This window comes from Haliaeetus albicilla, chromosome 5 (genome assembly GCF_947461875.1).
Source record: "Haliaeetus albicilla chromosome 5, bHalAlb1.1, whole genome shotgun sequence".
In the NCBI taxonomy this organism is placed as follows: domain Eukaryota; kingdom Metazoa; phylum Chordata; class Aves; order Accipitriformes; family Accipitridae; genus Haliaeetus; species Haliaeetus albicilla.
Genome location: NC_091487.1, coordinates 42,555,394 through 42,573,280, shown reverse-complemented (window position 1 = coordinate 42,573,280; position 17,887 = coordinate 42,555,394). Strand labels below are relative to the sequence as shown.

At 42.1% G+C, this 17,887-nt stretch overlaps 1 protein-coding gene across 1 annotated transcript in view; it reads right to left on the bottom strand.

Moving 5' to 3' along the window:
- The window catches only part of LTK (leukocyte receptor tyrosine kinase), a 102,057-nt gene that overhangs the window by 6,633 nt on the left and 77,537 nt on the right, over positions 1-17,887 (bottom strand). The window contains exons 15-26 of the mRNA XM_069784727.1: positions 16,919-17,101; positions 16,282-16,380; positions 15,630-15,782; positions 14,763-14,873; positions 13,911-14,097; positions 12,963-13,053; positions 10,411-10,475; positions 7,702-7,831; positions 5,146-5,243; positions 2,407-2,499; positions 1,692-1,793; positions 98-232 (exon numbers count right to left, since the gene is read on the bottom strand). Coding sequence (XP_069640828.1) covers positions 98-232; positions 1,692-1,793; positions 2,407-2,499; positions 5,146-5,243; positions 7,702-7,831; positions 10,411-10,475; positions 12,963-13,053; positions 13,911-14,097; positions 14,763-14,873; positions 15,630-15,782; positions 16,282-16,380; positions 16,919-17,101 — 1,447 coding nt within the window. The remainder of the gene's footprint in view (positions 1-97; positions 233-1,691; positions 1,794-2,406; positions 2,500-5,145; positions 5,244-7,701; positions 7,832-10,410; positions 10,476-12,962; positions 13,054-13,910; positions 14,098-14,762; positions 14,874-15,629; positions 15,783-16,281; positions 16,381-16,918; positions 17,102-17,887) is intronic.

The window sequence follows — 17,887 nt, the reverse complement described above, 5'->3', positions numbered from 1 at the left end:
GCAATCACCATTCCCTGACTAAAAGTGTCTAGTTGCCTTTGTCTAACCTCTGTGACACCCACTATCCCTTGGCTTGTGGGAGTAAGGAAATACTTACACCGGTCCCGGACAGTTTTTTGGTGGATCCATTCTTCCTCCACTGGTGACAAATTCCAGCACTTCCTGATTGGTTTTGCAAGGGTAGGGCATGTAGCCTAGAGAGAAAATCTCCCAAAGAAGCACACCAAAGGACCTGTGTCAGAAACCAGCCAACAATACCAATTAGGTTTCATTTGTGCTCCACAAACCTCGCATGAAGCTGTGTAGGTAACACCACAGCAACAACCTTTCGAAGCCATAGGCCAACCATAGTAATGCGCAATTAGTGTGATTATGAGTCAACTTTGATATAAAAAACCAATCAAAACCTTTGCTCAAGCTCCAAAACTAGCTTTACAGAGGTTTAAAAATATTTTAATAACTCTGAAGGTTTTTTTTTCTGCTGCATTTATTATTTCTAGAGCAGGAAATCCCAGAGCACCCTTTGCTATCTATGTTCTAACTGAAAAGAACTGTGAGATTTGGCATGGTGATGCCTACCTTACTTGGGAAGGCTCAAGATGTTTAAATCGGTATTTGGGAACAGGATGCTCAAGAATAAAATCAAGTAAGAGACATTCAGTGAAACTGAAAGGCAGCAGCATTTTTTTTTTTTTCATTATACAGTTGCTCTCCTTTTTTACATCCACAGGTTAGTTAGGCAGTGCCATTGAAAATAACTTATAACTTAGACCCAGGGGAGTCAAGAGGGTTCTGCCAGGACTTCAGCAGGGTCAGACTTGTTAGATTCACTATTTGCTGCAAAGGTGGAAGAAATTTCCAGTACATGCATGTTACTTATAATAGCCTATTACAGGAACTGTAGCACTTTCCTTCAAAATACTTAGTACTGGCTGCTCAAAGTTAGGCGCTGATAAGCAATCCCTTGTCTTCTGGCATCACTAACAACTTCAGGAAACTGGGTCAGTGTGGCATTTAAGGGAATGTCTCAGTACAGTATATTGAAGAATCTACTGTACAGAGAGAGAGGCGTTCTTAAGCAACTGGAAAGCTTCCATTCCCCAGCACCTGTGCATGAATGTTCTACTGCTGAGGGGGTGCTTATTTTAAAGAAAGATCAAGTTACATGAGGAATCAACATATAAATATTGTTTCCTCAGCAACCAGCAAGGACTTCTAATTAAGTCTGCTGTCATTTTATATACAACAGAAAAAAATTATACAAAAGAGTAATCCTGGGTGGTACAGAGAGAGTCATTTACAAAATATAGAAGCAGGCCTTGTCACTGATAGAAACTGAGTGGCAGATACTGAGGGTTGAGTGAAGCATCTGATGGTATTTGTCTGGATTTTTAACTGAGACTCCTTGGGAATCTAAACTGCTTTCTCTTTTCACTTCTTGATTGCCTTTATGTGATACTCTGCATTTATGTATAGCGAATTTTTATTACCTTCATTTACATTAGATTTTAAAATTCTTATTCAGAATTCTTTAGCCATGCTTCTACTGAATGCTGAGGGAAGACTTCTAATATTTTTCTGGGAAATTCTGACATTTTTTAAGGGTCCTGCTGAGCAGACTTTTTTCTTGAGGAATACATTCCTTGACCCCTACCACTGAGTAGCAGAAGTGATTAAAAGACATCTGTTACCAGGTATCAGTCTTGGAGGTGAAAATGCCCTCTAAAAAAGCTTCTGGTGGCATCCACTTGACAGGAAGCATGGCTCTTCCTCCCTTGCGGTAGTAACTTGCTCTAGGAAAGATAAAAAGCATGGAGAATGTCACACAATCTGAAAGGGCTCAGATATGTAAAAGATCTTATCACCACAGCAACAGCAGCTGGGGATTACAGGTGGCAATGGGAGCCAAGTGAGAAAAAGGAAAAGTCATCAACACAAACAGTGCATTGAAGCAGTATTTTATACCGTCTTTGCAACTGGGATAGAAACTGAGGATGTTGTAGGTGCTCAGCTGAAGACATCATGTTTGCCAACGCTGAGCACAGGGTGCTGATACAGCAAGTCATCTTGACATCATAAACTGAGAATTATGGTTGGTTTTTTTTTAAATTTAGCATTATTTATGATGAACTAGCTAATAAATTTGTCTATGCTTGGTTTAGTGTCCACATGTGTTTGCAGTGTTCCCTGAGGCCTAGGCTGGAATAAACACAGTTGAAGGGTATTTGGCTAGTAGGCATAGATTTGTTAATTTATAGTCTGTTAACTCCAGTTAGTTAACTGGTAATCAAATTCAGACACATAACGGACTGTTCCACTGCTTCAGATTCCATGAGACAGTTCAAACCGGTCAAAATGATACAGATTATAAAGTTATTCACAGGACTGAAATGGCCTTTCACTTACCTGTAAATATCCCTAGCCATCCCAAAGTCACCAATCTTGGCTATTCGTCCTGCTCCACTGCAGGTCAAAAGGCAATTCCTTGCAGCTATATCTCTTTAAAAAAAATAAAAATTATTAATTCTAATTCTAAACTCTTAAGTAGCTAAAGGAGTAAAGAGAGTATTAGTCCTGCAAGCCTTGAGTCATCTTTACACAAATGAAAAGAGCCTTATTAAAAATAAGAAATAATGCCAGCTACATTATCATTTTTATTAACCACAATTCTTAAACTGTATTTACATTACATTTTCTTCCCCGTGTTTTCCAAGAATTCCCCACTCCCAGCTCCTTTCACTAAGGCAGAAAACAGGGTCAGTGTCAGACCAGGGACAGATCCAACCTCTTTTGCTTCAACCACATTATGATAGATTTCTTTCTTGCTCTATTTTTTTTAAAGAGTGGCATCTCAGCAGTGTCTCCATCAGTTACAGATGTGATGCTATTGGTTGGTCTTAGTAAACTGCTTGAAAAGTCAATGTAGGACCAGATTCAGTAAACTGTTGCTTTGTTGCTTCTGGGTATCTCCTGTGGAACCAAGCAAAGCTACATATGGGAGCAGCCGTTTGCTGGGCGCAGGTTTAGCTTGTGGCAAATGGCAGTGATGACTGCATGGCCAAGACTGAAGGATTTGCATTCATTTTAAATACGCATTCTGCAAAGGAACTAATTAAAAAACATAGCACTGTGGGGGTCCTGTTGACTGCCAAGAAAAATGAGCTCCTTGAACAACTCATATGTTTCTTCCCACTGCCAGCCTTAAAAAATCCCTCAGGATTTGGAAATCAAGCTCAGCTTTCTCTGCCATCATCAGCTGTGACTCCTAGATGACAAGAGCTGCCCTTAATGACATCTCCATAACCCCACTACGCTACCTTTTCCCCCTAGGATACCTTTTATCTGTAAGGATAATCTTCCCTTCCCGACCCACTCTAAGTAATACTGGCATCACTGACAAAATACTAATACGGAACCTAAACAAAATTCTTTCTATACTGATTTCTTGAATTGTTGGCTGAAACAAAACGAGTCTATTCCTAGGTTGCTTATACTAGAGATCTAACAGTCCAAAACCTGACCCTGAGAGTTTTTTTTAAAGTGATATGCTGCTGTTAAAAGAATCAAACACTAGTTTCTTCCATTTCTCTCCTGAAATGGAGACTGGTCTTGTGCTGTCAGCTAACAGCTGGCCTGTCCCATTTGTTGACATAAATGTTAGAAGCTTTATGTGATGACCGCTGGCCTCAGTGACATATGATAAGAAAACCAGGGAACATCTACCTGGCGGGAGATATGAAAATTGGTTTTATAAAACACTTGTGGAGAAAATTTCTGTTGAGTTTCTATTGGCGTTCTTGCAGTACGAGCAAAAATTGGCCCTTCACATAAATTCAATAGATCAGGGTGGGTGGAGGTTGATGAAGGCTATTACTATTACAGTAAGGATTTTTAAAAAATAATGCTGTAGTGCATAACTCTGAAGTTTCCAATTAGAATACAGATCCTTTCATGTACTTATTAAGATATCCAAGAGCCAAAACTTATTGCACGCTCTTACTGCTCTTTTTTAATGACAGCAAACTCTAATCCTTTTTTCAAAGGAACTTATTTATTGCTCCAATATAAAGGAGACTGAAAACTGTCTCTCATGCTCTGATCATAAAGCCATAACATATCTCATATCTCAATCTCATGGTTTTTTGCTCCAACTGCTGCTTGCCACTTGTTTCCCTCAGTTTCTCGAATCGCTACCCACTCTTGCCTAGCTCTGCCTCTTTGCTCTGTGCGATGTCATGTGTACGCACACGTGCTTGTGCATGTGGGCAAATCAGTTGTCTACTTGCGTAACTCCGGGCTGCATGTCAGTTTAGTTAAAGCCTGTGTGACCCTCTTGTGTGCAGGCCTCTTCTTTCCCTTACACACAAGGGCTGAACTCAGCATGGAGTTCATACTCGGGAAAGAATTCAGTTGCACACTATGCCTGGGAACATTATGAACTGAAACAACTCTTAATCAGAAGCAAAGGAGTCCAATACCCAACTGGGAATTTTAAAAGGCTACCTCTAATCACCTTCGCCTGTTCTACAATATTTCATTCTTATTTGAAGCCTACCATAGCAACATTTTTTTGCTCTACAAAGAGGAAAAAGAGGTGTGAACAGACAAATACGGGCTCCCCAAGACCACACAGCAGGTCAGCTGCTGAGCTGGGAAGGAAGCCTTAGAGTTGTGTTTTTACCTCCTATTATCCCTGTTCTACACTTCTGTAGTCAATGGCTCAAATATGATGGGCTGTCCTGTGCTGATGAGATAGGCAAAGCATTAAGGCAAGATAGGGACATCAGAAAAGAGAGAAATGATACCTTATAGTCTTACAAGCTAACACAGAGTGACACTACCATCTAGTGGACTACAGGGCTAATTTCAAATGTGTCTACATTGCAGGCACCTGAAAGTTAACACTTGGAAACGGTCACTCTGAGCAGAAGATTCCTTTCTCCCCAGCAGCGCAAAGAGCAGCGCAGAGCCTAACTCCTACCAAAACCCAGTGAGACCAGCCCTGAGATCTAAGCACAAGCCTGTATTGGTAGAGGAAATCTCCGTCTCCCTCCTGGAGATTAGTTCTCTCTAATGCACTGCAAATAGAAACCGTGTGAGCTTCACACACCTTGAGATACCTCAGAAGGGACTGTTTCTTCTCACCTGTGGATGAAATGATTCTCTTCCAGATATTTACAGCCGCAGGCAATATCCCTAGCTATGTTCAGCAGGTCCTGCATTGTTAGCGTGGATGGTTGATTCTAGAAAAGGACACACAGAAAATGGTGAGGGAAGAATAGTGGAGTAGAAGAATATAATTCAGGCAGGGGATAATCAGCAAGGAACAGAAGAAGGGAAAGGGAGAGACATTACATACAGAGTGGGGGAACGGTTAAATGAGTCAGGAGCAAAGAGGAACATAAGCAGATCAAAGTAAAGAGTTCAGGAAAATGAGTAAACTCTTATTTAAGCCACAAAACTTTCAGAAGATTTCACTTCTGAGCACAGTGCATGACTGCAAGCTGGCAAGAGATTTATGGACTGGCCTGAATAGCCTGGTAAAGGGGGTGGGAGAGATCTATTCCCTACTGGTGTTGGACTTCGTGAAAACAAAAGACAAGCAGGTTTAAAAGGTGAGATGGAAGAGAAAAAAAAACACCTGCTTTTAAAGAGTGAGTTAAATTACCAACAGAAATTAGCACATGAGCTCAAAGAGAGAGCAAAGATGCATGAGTGCACATCTCTGCACCAGCAGTCAGCATTCATCAACTTATCCATTCTTGTGGAAGGACAGAGGTTACCCTCAGGGAGCAGTATGCAAAAATGGGATGCTTTACCACAGGACTCTGGGACTGGTACTAGCCCTTCACCATCTGCACTTCCCTAACTAAGAACAATACAGAAGTCTTTCTCCAGGAGTCCTGCGTATTTTCATCCCATCATTTATTTCCCCATAGGGCAACTTCCTTGGTGTTTCTCCAGGAACTTCTGTATTGCTCTCGGGAAGGGTGGGGAGAATTAACTACACTGCTGATCAAAAGCCCGAGAGATATCAAAAAAATTGTTCTTATTAAAGCTGCTTTTGTTTCTGGATGCTGTTATCACTGTAATTTCTCATGCTCAAACCACATAACACACACTACAGCCATTGAGCACTATTTTTATTGGCTAGGCTAATTATTGTACAAAGCTCTTGGACATCTGCCAGGGAGAATTATTGTAGTTACAAAGTAGGCATTTCTGGAGAGGAGATGAAAGGCAAGGAAGAGAAATAGCATTACAGACTTCCAGACCTTATCTCTGCTCTGGGATTCCTCTGTCAGAAGACTGTGATGGACATGCGTTTTCTCTGCAGCCAGGGAAATTTGTTGTGAAATACATTAATGATGAGGCTAGTTCTGTTCTCAGATAAGGTGTACAGGGACATTTTTTTGAGTACTAAGGGGACTTCAACTATTGTATTTGCTATCTGCTAGCATACCAGCTAACATAGCAGCAGGTTTGTTTTCACATGATATTTAAAAAGTAACTGTTCTTTTCATTACAACTATACCTGATATTCAAATAAGAGTACTTATTATTCTCTGCTGCCCACAGACTTCATCTACTCACAAAAATTGTACCACTTTCACTATAAATGCCAAAAATAAAGATATACAAACTCCTCCGTCTGGGTGCTGTTATACCACTGTAAGTGCATTTAATTAGTATATTTACTCCTGTATGAAGAAGAGATTAAGCTTGTTCTTTCAACACCATGTTAATACCAGCATAAGAGTATACACACATGAAGCTACATTGCCGTAACTATTTGGGGTGCATGTGTGCGCAGAGGAGAAGCTGTGCAACTGCATCACGTGGCATAGGAGTACGAGGCACCAGTCAGCCTCCTCCTGCCCCTGTAGGCAGCCAGCATAGGCACCTCAATGCAACAAGAAATAATGTAGAATCAAGCCTAACTCTTCTGTTGTTTTTTTTTTAAAGTCTCCACTCAAGCAGAGATATACACTTATTTAACACAGGTGCCCAGGATCACACTGTTAAGAAGCAAGAACACGTATCTGGAATCAGCTATTCATTGTAAGAACATTGAAACTAATTAATTCCAAATAGTCACTGTACTTGGTTGGCATCAATATAGTATTAAAAATCAAAGATAATTTGCAAAAACCCTCATGACAGCTTTTTATAAGGGTGGGGGGTTTTTAAACAAAAATATTTGACTTGATAATTTCATTTGCATTGATTTAAATCCCGGTCACATTGCTACATACAGGCTCAGCTCTTCAACTAGTATAAATCTGTGCATCTCCATATGGTGCTGATGCACACCTGCTGAGGACCTAGTCCTACAAATTCCCACTGCATATCAGTGTTAACTTCAGCTCTTCACGCACTATCACAGTGCACAGAAAACAAGGCAGACATTGAGGAAAGAAAGCCCCTTGATTTGTAGTCCAGTTGACAGAGAACTCTGGAATGGCAGGACAGGATTTCACTCTTTCCCCCTCAGTTACTAATCGACTGGCACTGCTTTTGTTTTCTCTCACTGACATCTGCTTACATCAAGCAAACAGATGTACGTATCCAGAAGTTTATAGGACCTGGGACACCTATGCTGCCCTGCTTGGCTTCTACAGTGCCTTTATCCAATTCATAAAAATAATAAAAACAGTCATACTAAAATCAACCACAAGCCTAGCAGAGAAGTTATCTCACCACCCTGGGTCGATTCTGCCGAAGAAAGCTCTTCATATCTCCTCCAGCCATGAGCTCAAGCAGAATGAAGCGAGGCAGAGTCTGTAGGCTAACACCGATGCACTGCACGATATTTTGGTGATTGAACTTACTGAAAGCCAAGATCACAGCAACATGGAAGAGAAAGACAGCATTAGTACCTGGCCAACATCCATCACACTCACTGTGCCTTGAGCTTTGACAACCTGGATTGAAGCAAATCCTGATGCAGTGCAAGTTACCAAATAAATTCCTACTTCAGCCATATCAAAACGCCTCTCTGAATTATGACAGCCCCAAGATGAGGGTTATACCTAGCTTTTCCCATGAAAAGCTTTCAACAGAATGTATGAAAAGCTGAAAGCAAAGCAAAGCCTTCTGTCTGTGAAGAGAGAATTTAATGGACGCACTGACTGCAAGATAGGGGTGACGTGAGAAGGACATGAAAGCTAAGCACTTCAAATATGCAAAAATTACTGGCATTTGTGAAACAAAATCCTGACTGGTGGGGATTTTAATTCAGCGTTGGTTATTTTAAATATACTGCTCTCTAGTTTGTTGGACTCAGTTCAGTATCTAGTCTGCCAAAGAGGGACTCAGCTAATACCTACTGCAGCAGCTGCTTATGCGATGGCTTTCTGTCTCTTACAACAGAAAGCTGAGATTGTCAAGTAGCTCAGTAAGACTCAGTCATTAGAAAGCAGCGTCTTCCCTTGGATAGTGATTACCTGGATAATACAGGAACTAAAAATGGAAAGGAAGCTGGGGAAGAGAAAGAGTCCTGTGCTACTAAGTGAATCAAAGCACTCTGTAATCGATTGAAATTGCTCTTTAAAAAAACCATACATCAGTGTTACCTCCTGTTCAGCTGCCAAAGTTCTTGCAGACTTTAGGAAGTGGCACTATGTCATGAGATTCATGCTTTAATAGCAGATATGAGTTGGGCCAGACAATGAGAAGAGGAATTTCATGTTGCACAAATTAAAAATGCATAAATTCTGATCACAATCAACCCTGACTATACTATTATTTTAAAGTCACCCTTGACTATACTATTGTTTTAAGGTTATGGATTTGGGTTAATGAAGTAAATTCCAAGACTGGAATACTTAAAGTACAGGTGGTAATAGGAATGGCTGTCTTATCTTTTCCAGGGAGGTTTTATAGATCTCATAGTTCACAGTCAGAAGGTCATGCAGATGAGACCTTATAAAGGTTCTGTCAAGCTTGCAAAGGCATCAAAAGCCAGAACATGTCTAAGCGAAGTGGCCACACAGGGAGAAGGGCTGTGTTCCATCTGTGTAAGCTACACACACAGAGCCATATTCACTACTTTATCCCTACAGAGGTTTCAGAGTGTTTCACTCAGCTATTTTTGTGCAAAGAAAGTGTAAAAGCTCAGGACTTTCACTGCAAAGAGTGCTTACTTACAGCAAAGAGTTCTACAGATAGGAAAAGCAAAAAGGCTGCACGTACGCTTAGCTACTGACTGAAAGCCACAATGGGAAAAGCTTTTCACACTTTCTCCTTCTTCAACTGCCAAACATGCTCTTATAAAAACTTCTACTCTTATTTGCAAGAGATATTATAGTTTAACCCCTAGCACCCAAACCTAAAAACTTAGCTTCCTGGCTCAGAGCCTGTGTTGTACCACCTTGGTGCTGGTCTTGCAGAGGCTGAACTTCTGAGTCACTGCACAGGTGGCTCTCATCTTTAGCTTTCCTATTGCTTTTCATTTCATCCTTGAAAATTTGTTTTAGCAAGGGCTTCGGGACATGATTTATGCTTAGTAAAAGGGCAATGGATTTCTTTGAAAAGGAAAACATTTCAAACACAGCACATATTTGTAGAAAAATGTTGTGCCTTTTTACTCCTCTGAACATGACCAGCAGAACCAACCAGCAGAAATTTTTGTTGAGATGTTGTACTGGTTTTGGGTGGGATAGAATTAATTTTCTTCACAGTAGCTCATATAGTGCTATGTTTTGGATTTGTGATCAAAACAGTGTTGGTAACACATTGATATTTTAGCTATTGCTGAGCAGTGCTTACACAGCATTAAGGCTTCTCACCCCACCCCACCAGCGAGGAGGCTGGGGGTGCACAAGAAGTTGGGAGGGGACACAGCCAGGACAGCTGACCCCAACTGACCAAAGGGGTATTCCAGAACATATGACATTGTGCTCAGCAATAAAAGTTGGGGGAAGAAGGAGAAAGGGCGTGGTGTCATTTGGAATTTGGCATTTGTCTTCCCAAGTAACTGTTATGCATGATGAAGCCCCGATTTCCTGGAAATGGCTAAACACCTGCCTGCCAATGGGAAGTAGTGAATGAATTCTTTACGTTGCTTTGCTTGCACACACAGCTTTTGCTTTTCCTATTACACTGTTTTTATCTCAACCCATGAGTTTTCTTGCCCTTCTGATTCTCTTCCCTGTCCCACTGCTGTGTGGGGCCGAGTTGCCTACTGGCATTAAACCACAACAAATGTGCAACAGAAGAACTTCAGTTACCTTGTTTGAGAGGAACAAGTAGCTGAATCCAGTAACTCACATGCTACTAAAATGCCATCTGGTGAAAAATAAGGCTGGATTTCTTTTCTGAACCCAAGCAAGTGGATAAATTATTCTTATTACCTGCATTACTCTTCCCCCCCCTGCCCACCATCAGTATAAAAACCTTAAACTATACCTGATAATCAATGCTTCCATCAGGAAATCCATCTCATCCTGCTCAGAACAGACTTCCGGCAGGGTCTGTTGAGAGGTAAAGACAGTGAGGACCATCCCACCAAAGAGTTGAGAACAATTAGGTGACCACCAAAGGAAAAAGAAACAAAAAAGAATGAGTATGTAGCATGTGAATGACTCCAGGAACCTATGAGGTGGGGCTCATCTTTTCAGTGCCCAGTTTATTGGGCTGCATGTGACCCATTTGGTAGTTAAAGTTAGAACAGGAAACTGGTGACCTACTTGGAGATTTTTTATGTGCATTTAACTATATACAGTGTTCTGGAGCAAAATACATTCAGGTATACATCAAGAAAGGCATTAAGTGGGGAATTACAGATCTAGTAAGCACTTTAAAATGACAGGTGTTAATTTATTCTCCCTTTTCTATATGTCCACATTGCAGCACATGCTTCCATGTCAAATGGCACATACAGCCACATGATTTAAATAATTGTGTCGCGTGGCCTTATAGCTTGCTTTGCTGCCAGCAGATCTGGACAGCATCTGCCACTGATAACCATGAACTGAGAGCGCAGGCAGCAGTAGAAGCAGCACCTGCTACTGTGCCCTCTGTTTTAACGTTACGGGATGGTTTGGCCACAGCTGTGTGTAGTGCCCGCTGCCAAACTGCACGCAGAGAAGTGGGATGTTTACTGCTCAGTGTGGCGAGGCTGGCATGGAAACAGTTCTTGTCATCAGTAGCATGGGCTACAGAAGAGAGGGTTGCATTTTGCTATCTGAAATAAGTGATCGCTTCGCACAGGACAGTGCAGATGATCTGTTAAATTGGCAGAATACCCACAAACAATGTGTGGAGTATGCTGCAAATATATTTTTTAATTTATTCCCAGCCTGCACCTGCTTCTTCTTCAAACTCAGATCAGGCCTGATACTCTCCATCACGAAGCAAGGTGAGCATGGTCACAGGTTGGGCCCCATGGATACTCTACAGTTTCCAGCCAGGGAGAAGAGCAGCGTTTTGGTGATGTTCAGGGGGTCACTTTACAGGGAACTGGGTGAACAAGTGGGCAGGTGGGCAGACAGGGCCCTAACAAGTAGCCATCATTGCCGAGACTTTCAAAATGGGTGACATGCTCACTGGATTATCACAACTGAACAACATGCCGATCTACTTCTGTTTGCTACTGTGCTGTGGTGCTTCCTCCAGTCTGGACAGCGAAACTGGATTGGGCAGTTACAACTGCTTCCTAGTGTCTGTTCTGGGTTTTCATGCACATTCGTTCAGTTACAACTGCTTCCTAGTGTCTGTTCTGGGTTTTCATGCACATTCGTTCAGTGGTACAGGTAAGTTCATAATAAAATGCCATAATGCATGATCTTTTCAAAGAGGCGTTTGAAAGACAGGATGAATAACAATAGAACTACTTTTTATTAATGAAGGCTACGTTTTGGGCTGAACTTATAGAAGTAGATTTGGTTCTCTGAGTCACAAGCTTATAAAAGAACAAAAGCAGGCTATGAGCATCCTTAACTTCAGAGCTGAGTAACTGACAAATCCTGAGGCAACAGCAGTAATTTCACAGAAAACCAGCCTGTTATCTCTTGCCATTAATGACATGGAAATTAGCATGATATCACAATATATATTCACAGCAGCATATTGAACACTGTGCAATAATAAGAGACTACCTGGAAGTTTCAAATATGGTAGACAAACACTACTCTCAGTATAAAGGAAATGTAACTGAGAAACAATACAAATTTTTAAATACAGTAACATCATGTGAAAAACTTAAGAGAAAGCACTCAAAACCACTGAAATGCAGAAGTAATAATACATAAACATTACTATAAATGTTTACTGTTTGCTGTCACATAAATGCTTCATACGAATATTTGCCAAGGCTTTCTTTTCTTTATACAAGATTTAGAAATCCTCTTCTAGTCTGCAATGTCCCCAAAACATCTGTTTGTTGCTATTTTTTTCCCCTTAAGTTTCTTTTTTTCTTGGCTACTCAGATCTTGATACTGAGTGCCAGAAAAGCCATTGTGGCAGAAAATCATTGTGCCAGAAAAGCCATTGTGGCAGATTACCTGCTGGGGTGAACTGATGGTTCTGTGTTGATTCCAAGGGAGCTGTATTTATTTATGTTGATAGGCAATTTGTTATTTTTTTTAACTAATCAGTCTCCAGGTGACTAATTCACACAACTTCCCATTGGAGGGCACTGATCTCTCCTGAGCAATGGGAATCGGGCTTACAAAACAGATTGCACTTTTTAGATTCTCCTCCTAGTTCGACCACAACTTACAGCCATTAGGCATGCAGCAAATAAGACAGATGGTTTACTTTCAACCTGCTGCTAGTGCCATAGAGCTTAAAAATCAAAGTTTATAATTCCAGGATGCAGCAATTTGTGGAAACCCGCATCACGCACATGCATATGTCATTAAGCATGTGATAAACGTGAATCTCCAATTGGAATAGTGGTAAGATAATATGGCTCTTACAAGTAGTTATTGTTGTGTAAGAAATTTGTGGGTACTGACCTTGATAGCCACTTGAAGAGGGTTGGGATCCCCTGCAATGCCTACCACGGTTCCCTCATAAACCTCACCAAATGCACCATGTCCTAGCGCCCTGGAAGTAAAAAAAAGAGAGAGAACAGATGCTACTATGTCCCTGGATCCAGCATTGGCTGAGCTCTTTTCTTCATCCAGTCCAAGAATAGGAATAGAACCTGCTGTAAGAGATGGAATCAACAACAGAGTTTTGTTTTCATCTCAAAGTTTCTGAAAATAACTTGTCAGTATTTTCTGTCACTGCCACTAAAGCAGGGAGTTTGGATCCTTAATGGTTCTGAACAAATAAAGCAGCCTGCTCAGGGCCCTACCTCCAAGTACGGCAATAGCAAGACAAGAAAGAACTGGAGGGCAACAGAATAAGGTAGCTGCAAGCTAATGTCTTCAGGAGATGGAGTATGCACATAAGAATGATCAAGTTTTTCCTTCTAAAGTTTACATAACTTTGGTCAGTATCATCTGGATGGTGTGGAGCTGAAGAGCAACCTAGCATGCATTTCCTTGTAACAGGAAATTTCCTTGTGACGGGAAATGCTGAAAAAGAAATACTGCTATAGATTTGGAGGGGAGTTACTGCCAGGTGGCAAGTGTAATCCAGGACATCATATAGAAACATAGAGGTGAAATACCCTATGCAGTGTGTGGGAACATGGAACAGGAGACTCATGAACTTGTACTACTTCTTGAGAACTTTATGGAATCAAAATACCTTAGAGAACATAGTAAGTGTCACACGTATCGTATTTTGGCTGGCTTGGACTAGGTGTTTTCCAGTTAGTCAGACAGGTGGCCCTTGTTTTCTTGTCCTGGATACCTGATGCTGAGTAAAACAAGCATGGAAGCCCTACCTCTGCCTTTGCTTCAGGCTGCCTTTCCTCTCCTGTGCCAGAGAGCAACCCCTGCAGCAAGTCTTACCGAAGCAGAGAGATGTTCTTCCGTGGGATCTCCTTCAGCTCGCTCAGAGTGGCAGCCTTCCCTGCAAAGCAGTAGTTGGGGTTGTAATCTGTCATGATGGCTGATGTGCGGATTTTGCTCAGTTTATATTCTGGACTCTGCAGTCGTGCTCTGGCTCCTTCCAGCTGCTGCTTCTTAAGGTGATAAACTGCAGGTGAGGAGGCAAATAAAAATGCACGAACAAGATCAATACCTAGAGAGAAAAGATAATGCTGGCCACACAGAACAGAAAGAAACCAACTCCATAATTGTAAGTGCTTAAGAAACATCTTTAGCTTGCCAGTATCACGCTGTTCTCCATGCTCTGTAGTGATTTCTTACTGGATATGCAGTCTTATTCCTGCAGAGTCCTAATCACCGGGGAGCAACTTAGGTTTCCTCTGCTTTTCTCTGCTTCTTTGCACATTGGGTAAGGAAAGGGTGCTCCACAAGACATCCTGCTGGCATCAAGTCCCCAAAAGCATACTATCTCCCTGAATGAATTATATGCTTAATTACAGACTGTGACTTCAGCCTATATAGCACTGGCTGCTAAAGAAATGCCTGCTAAGAGGGCTTTCCAAGCTCTTTTCTCTGTAGGAAATACCAGGACAGAGCAGTCCTTACCCTTTAGGACTCTGCTTGTGCCTAACAGTGGGGTGGGGTGATGTTTTCTATCACTTCTTTCTCCCCGTCTCTCTGATCCACTTGGGAGACCACAACACTCTGGCTCCAAGTATTAAAAGTAGTGGTATGTGGTTGGGCGGTCTCCTTTTGTCTAATTTAACTGGGAAAACCCAAGTCAAAGGATGATAAGGAGTAAGTGTTTCTTACTGATAGATAGGCTGCCACAAGTGAGGATCATTCCAAGCACCACAATCACACCCACCACAGCTAGGAGGAGTGGGAGAGGCAGGTGTCTCTCTGGGATAGGACCCTGGGGCACTGGAAAAAGAAAAATAGAGGTGCATTAATAGAGGTGCATTAATCAGAAAGCAACCAGAGCTGCTGTAAAGTGTCCCTCTGAAGGTTGCTCCTATTTCAGAAAACAATACAGAGATCATGGCCAGACCATCTTACGAAAATTACAGCAAATCCCTCTACAGCCCTGGAGGTGGAAAGAAAAACCTAAATAATTTTTAAAACATTGTGAAGATAGAAAACTAACTGATAAAACACAGATTTCTTATCTATTCTTCAATTTTTTATAAATGGGTAACATCACTGCTCGCAAGTGGAAACTCTCTACAGTCTTGATGCTTTGGACTTCCAAGAGACTGTGTCAGGAAATAACAGTGAATACCAGGCATCAGCTGAAGAGGCACAGTGGGAAACTGCTGTGGAAGGAAGTGATTTGTGGCTTAAATAACTCAGCAGTAGGTGGTACATTATACGGGAGAGGTATTTACATCTGATACACTGTGCCCATTCAGGAAATTTACACTGTATCTCTTTACAGATGTTTTACTTTCTACCTAATCCAAACCTGAATGTTGGAGATGGTGACAGAGATGCAGCTCAGTGTGTAAGGAAAGGACATCGGGAATTTTCAGTCATACGTTTGACTGACATTTCTCATAACACTGTGTTCACTAGAGCCACTAGCTGTAACTTGGGGAACTGACCATCAAAAAAGCCAGGAGAAGAGATAATACAAAGAATACAAATGTTATCCAATGAGGATAAAACTTCACATCTTACCAGTGCAGGTGACATTGTCATTGGCTAGCACAGCCCCCATCTCGCATTGGCAGACTGGCAGGTTGGTGTCAGGGTCCCGCTTACAGTTGTCCGAGTGGCAGTGGCTGCAGTTAAGATAGATCTGAACCTCTACCTCACCGTGACTCTCCATGGCTGAACAAGGAATCAGACACAACAGGTGGGCTTAGTTCAGTTCTTCCCATCTTGTTTCAGTACGGAAAAAACCCCTCAAACCCAGCAGGCACCTACAACTTCTCTCCTTCTCTGCAGGAGAGCAGATAGTCCAACACAGTGTGGACATACCAGAAACCTGATGGGGGCCAGGAGGGAAGAAGGTATTGGGTCCCTCAGGCAAACAGAGAGGTCTTGAAGTGAATTGACCTGGAAGTGTCTAAGACTGAGGATGTGCAGTTGAACTTGATGACTGGTGTCTCTTCTGCTTTAGAGATTGAGAGGAAAAAGGTCCCAGTGCACTATAGAAATATTTGAAGAAATTACCACAGCTAAAGATCTGACCTGCAGAGTGAAATATGCCTGAATGAAATGCATAAAAAGCAAAGACAGGAGGAGAGGGAACAGGAAAGAGGAAATAGAGAGGAAGAAGGGGAAAGGAGGAAGAAAAGAACCAAGAGGAATAAGAAGTATATTGTACCTGCTAGGGGATGCAAGAAGATCTCTCCAATGGGGTTCACAAAAGAGATGCCATCCTGCCCACCAGCTGTGATATCATCATTATCAGAGGCATGCCCCCCTGGGGAAAGAAGAGTATGGCTAGCTGATCAGTGCTGCATGCTGCAAAAAATGCGATGCCTCTGAAGTGTTGCATTCATTCCTGGCTCTTATCACCTGGGGTCACTCTGCAACCTTCCAGTGATATTAATATGTATAATGTCCTTGATGGATAAACGCTCACTTGACTCAGCCAGTACCAAGGTTTGTGAAGTGACTTATTCCAGCGTAGGTTTCTCAGTTCAGCAAGGTAAAAATACATTTGCTTCAAACAGAAAAAAGAAATGGAACATTTTCCCTGGGCAACTTGGGAACAAATAAAGGGATGATTCAGCGCACCTTGCAAATACTAAATCACATAGGAACACTTCTATAACCTTGATTTCCCCGACTAAAGAGATAGTGGAGAGTAGGGAGGGTTTCATACTTTTCAGCTTTGAAGTATCTGTGAATCACCTTCTGCAGCAGTGTACCTCTGCACTAAGAGCTCTAGCCCTTAACTGCAGGTGCTCTGAAGGGTACAAAGTTAGACACCATGATTATTCCTCCAGCAGACTTACCTCTGTAGCCCCCGCCTCCTCCACCAGAAGTACAAGCTCCTCCTCCCCCCCCAAAGCCACCGGAGGTGGCCCACTGGAGCTTGGCTAGTGCTTGGGGACAAGCTTGACCCCCTTCTCCACCTTCCAGAAGGGACTTCCCAGCCTGAGGAAGCAGACTCTCATCTTGCCAGCCACCGCCTCCACCTTCAGTCAGAGAGTGAGAAAACCAAACAAGAACAGGTGAGGGAAGCACAAATAGAGGAAAGTGGGAGAGATACTATACAGAGACAGAGATTGGCCCTTATTAATTTCTTAAGTGCCCGCATTCAAATTAACTTTTTCTTTAAGGTTAAGAGAATATACAGACAAGCTCCTTGTTGCCATGGACAATAAGAAAGTGGAAATCTAATGCACAGCCTGTGGTATGCCCTGCATAACCAGCACCTTAGCACCAATTTCTAGTGGCATTAGAGAAATAAGGAGCCACCACTCCCCTTCGGGATAACTGGTTAGGGCTTTCAGCCGTGTGAGATGCTGAGTTCCCCAAGGAAATAAAACTAACTGGATTTCCTTGTCTTCTCTCTAGTGGCCCCTCTATAAGGCTATTCCAGCAGGAGATGGAGAACCACTGGATTTTTTTGTCTCTTAGGAATGGATTCTAGGCACAGCTGTTACAAGACTATAAATAAGCTTCTGTCGTGGTTTAACCCCAGCCAGCAACTAAGCACCACGCAGCCGCTCACTCACTCCCCCCTATCCAGTGGGATGGGGAGAAAAATCAGGAAAAGAAGTATAACTCCTGGGTTGAGATAAGAACGGTTTAATAGAACAGAAAAAAAGAAACTAATAATGATAATGATAACACTAATAAAATGACAGCAGTAGTAATAAAAGGACTGAAATGTACAAATGATGCGCAGGGCAATTGCTCACCACCCGCTGACCAACACCCAGCCAGTCCCCGAGCGGCGATTCCCCGCCCCCACTCCC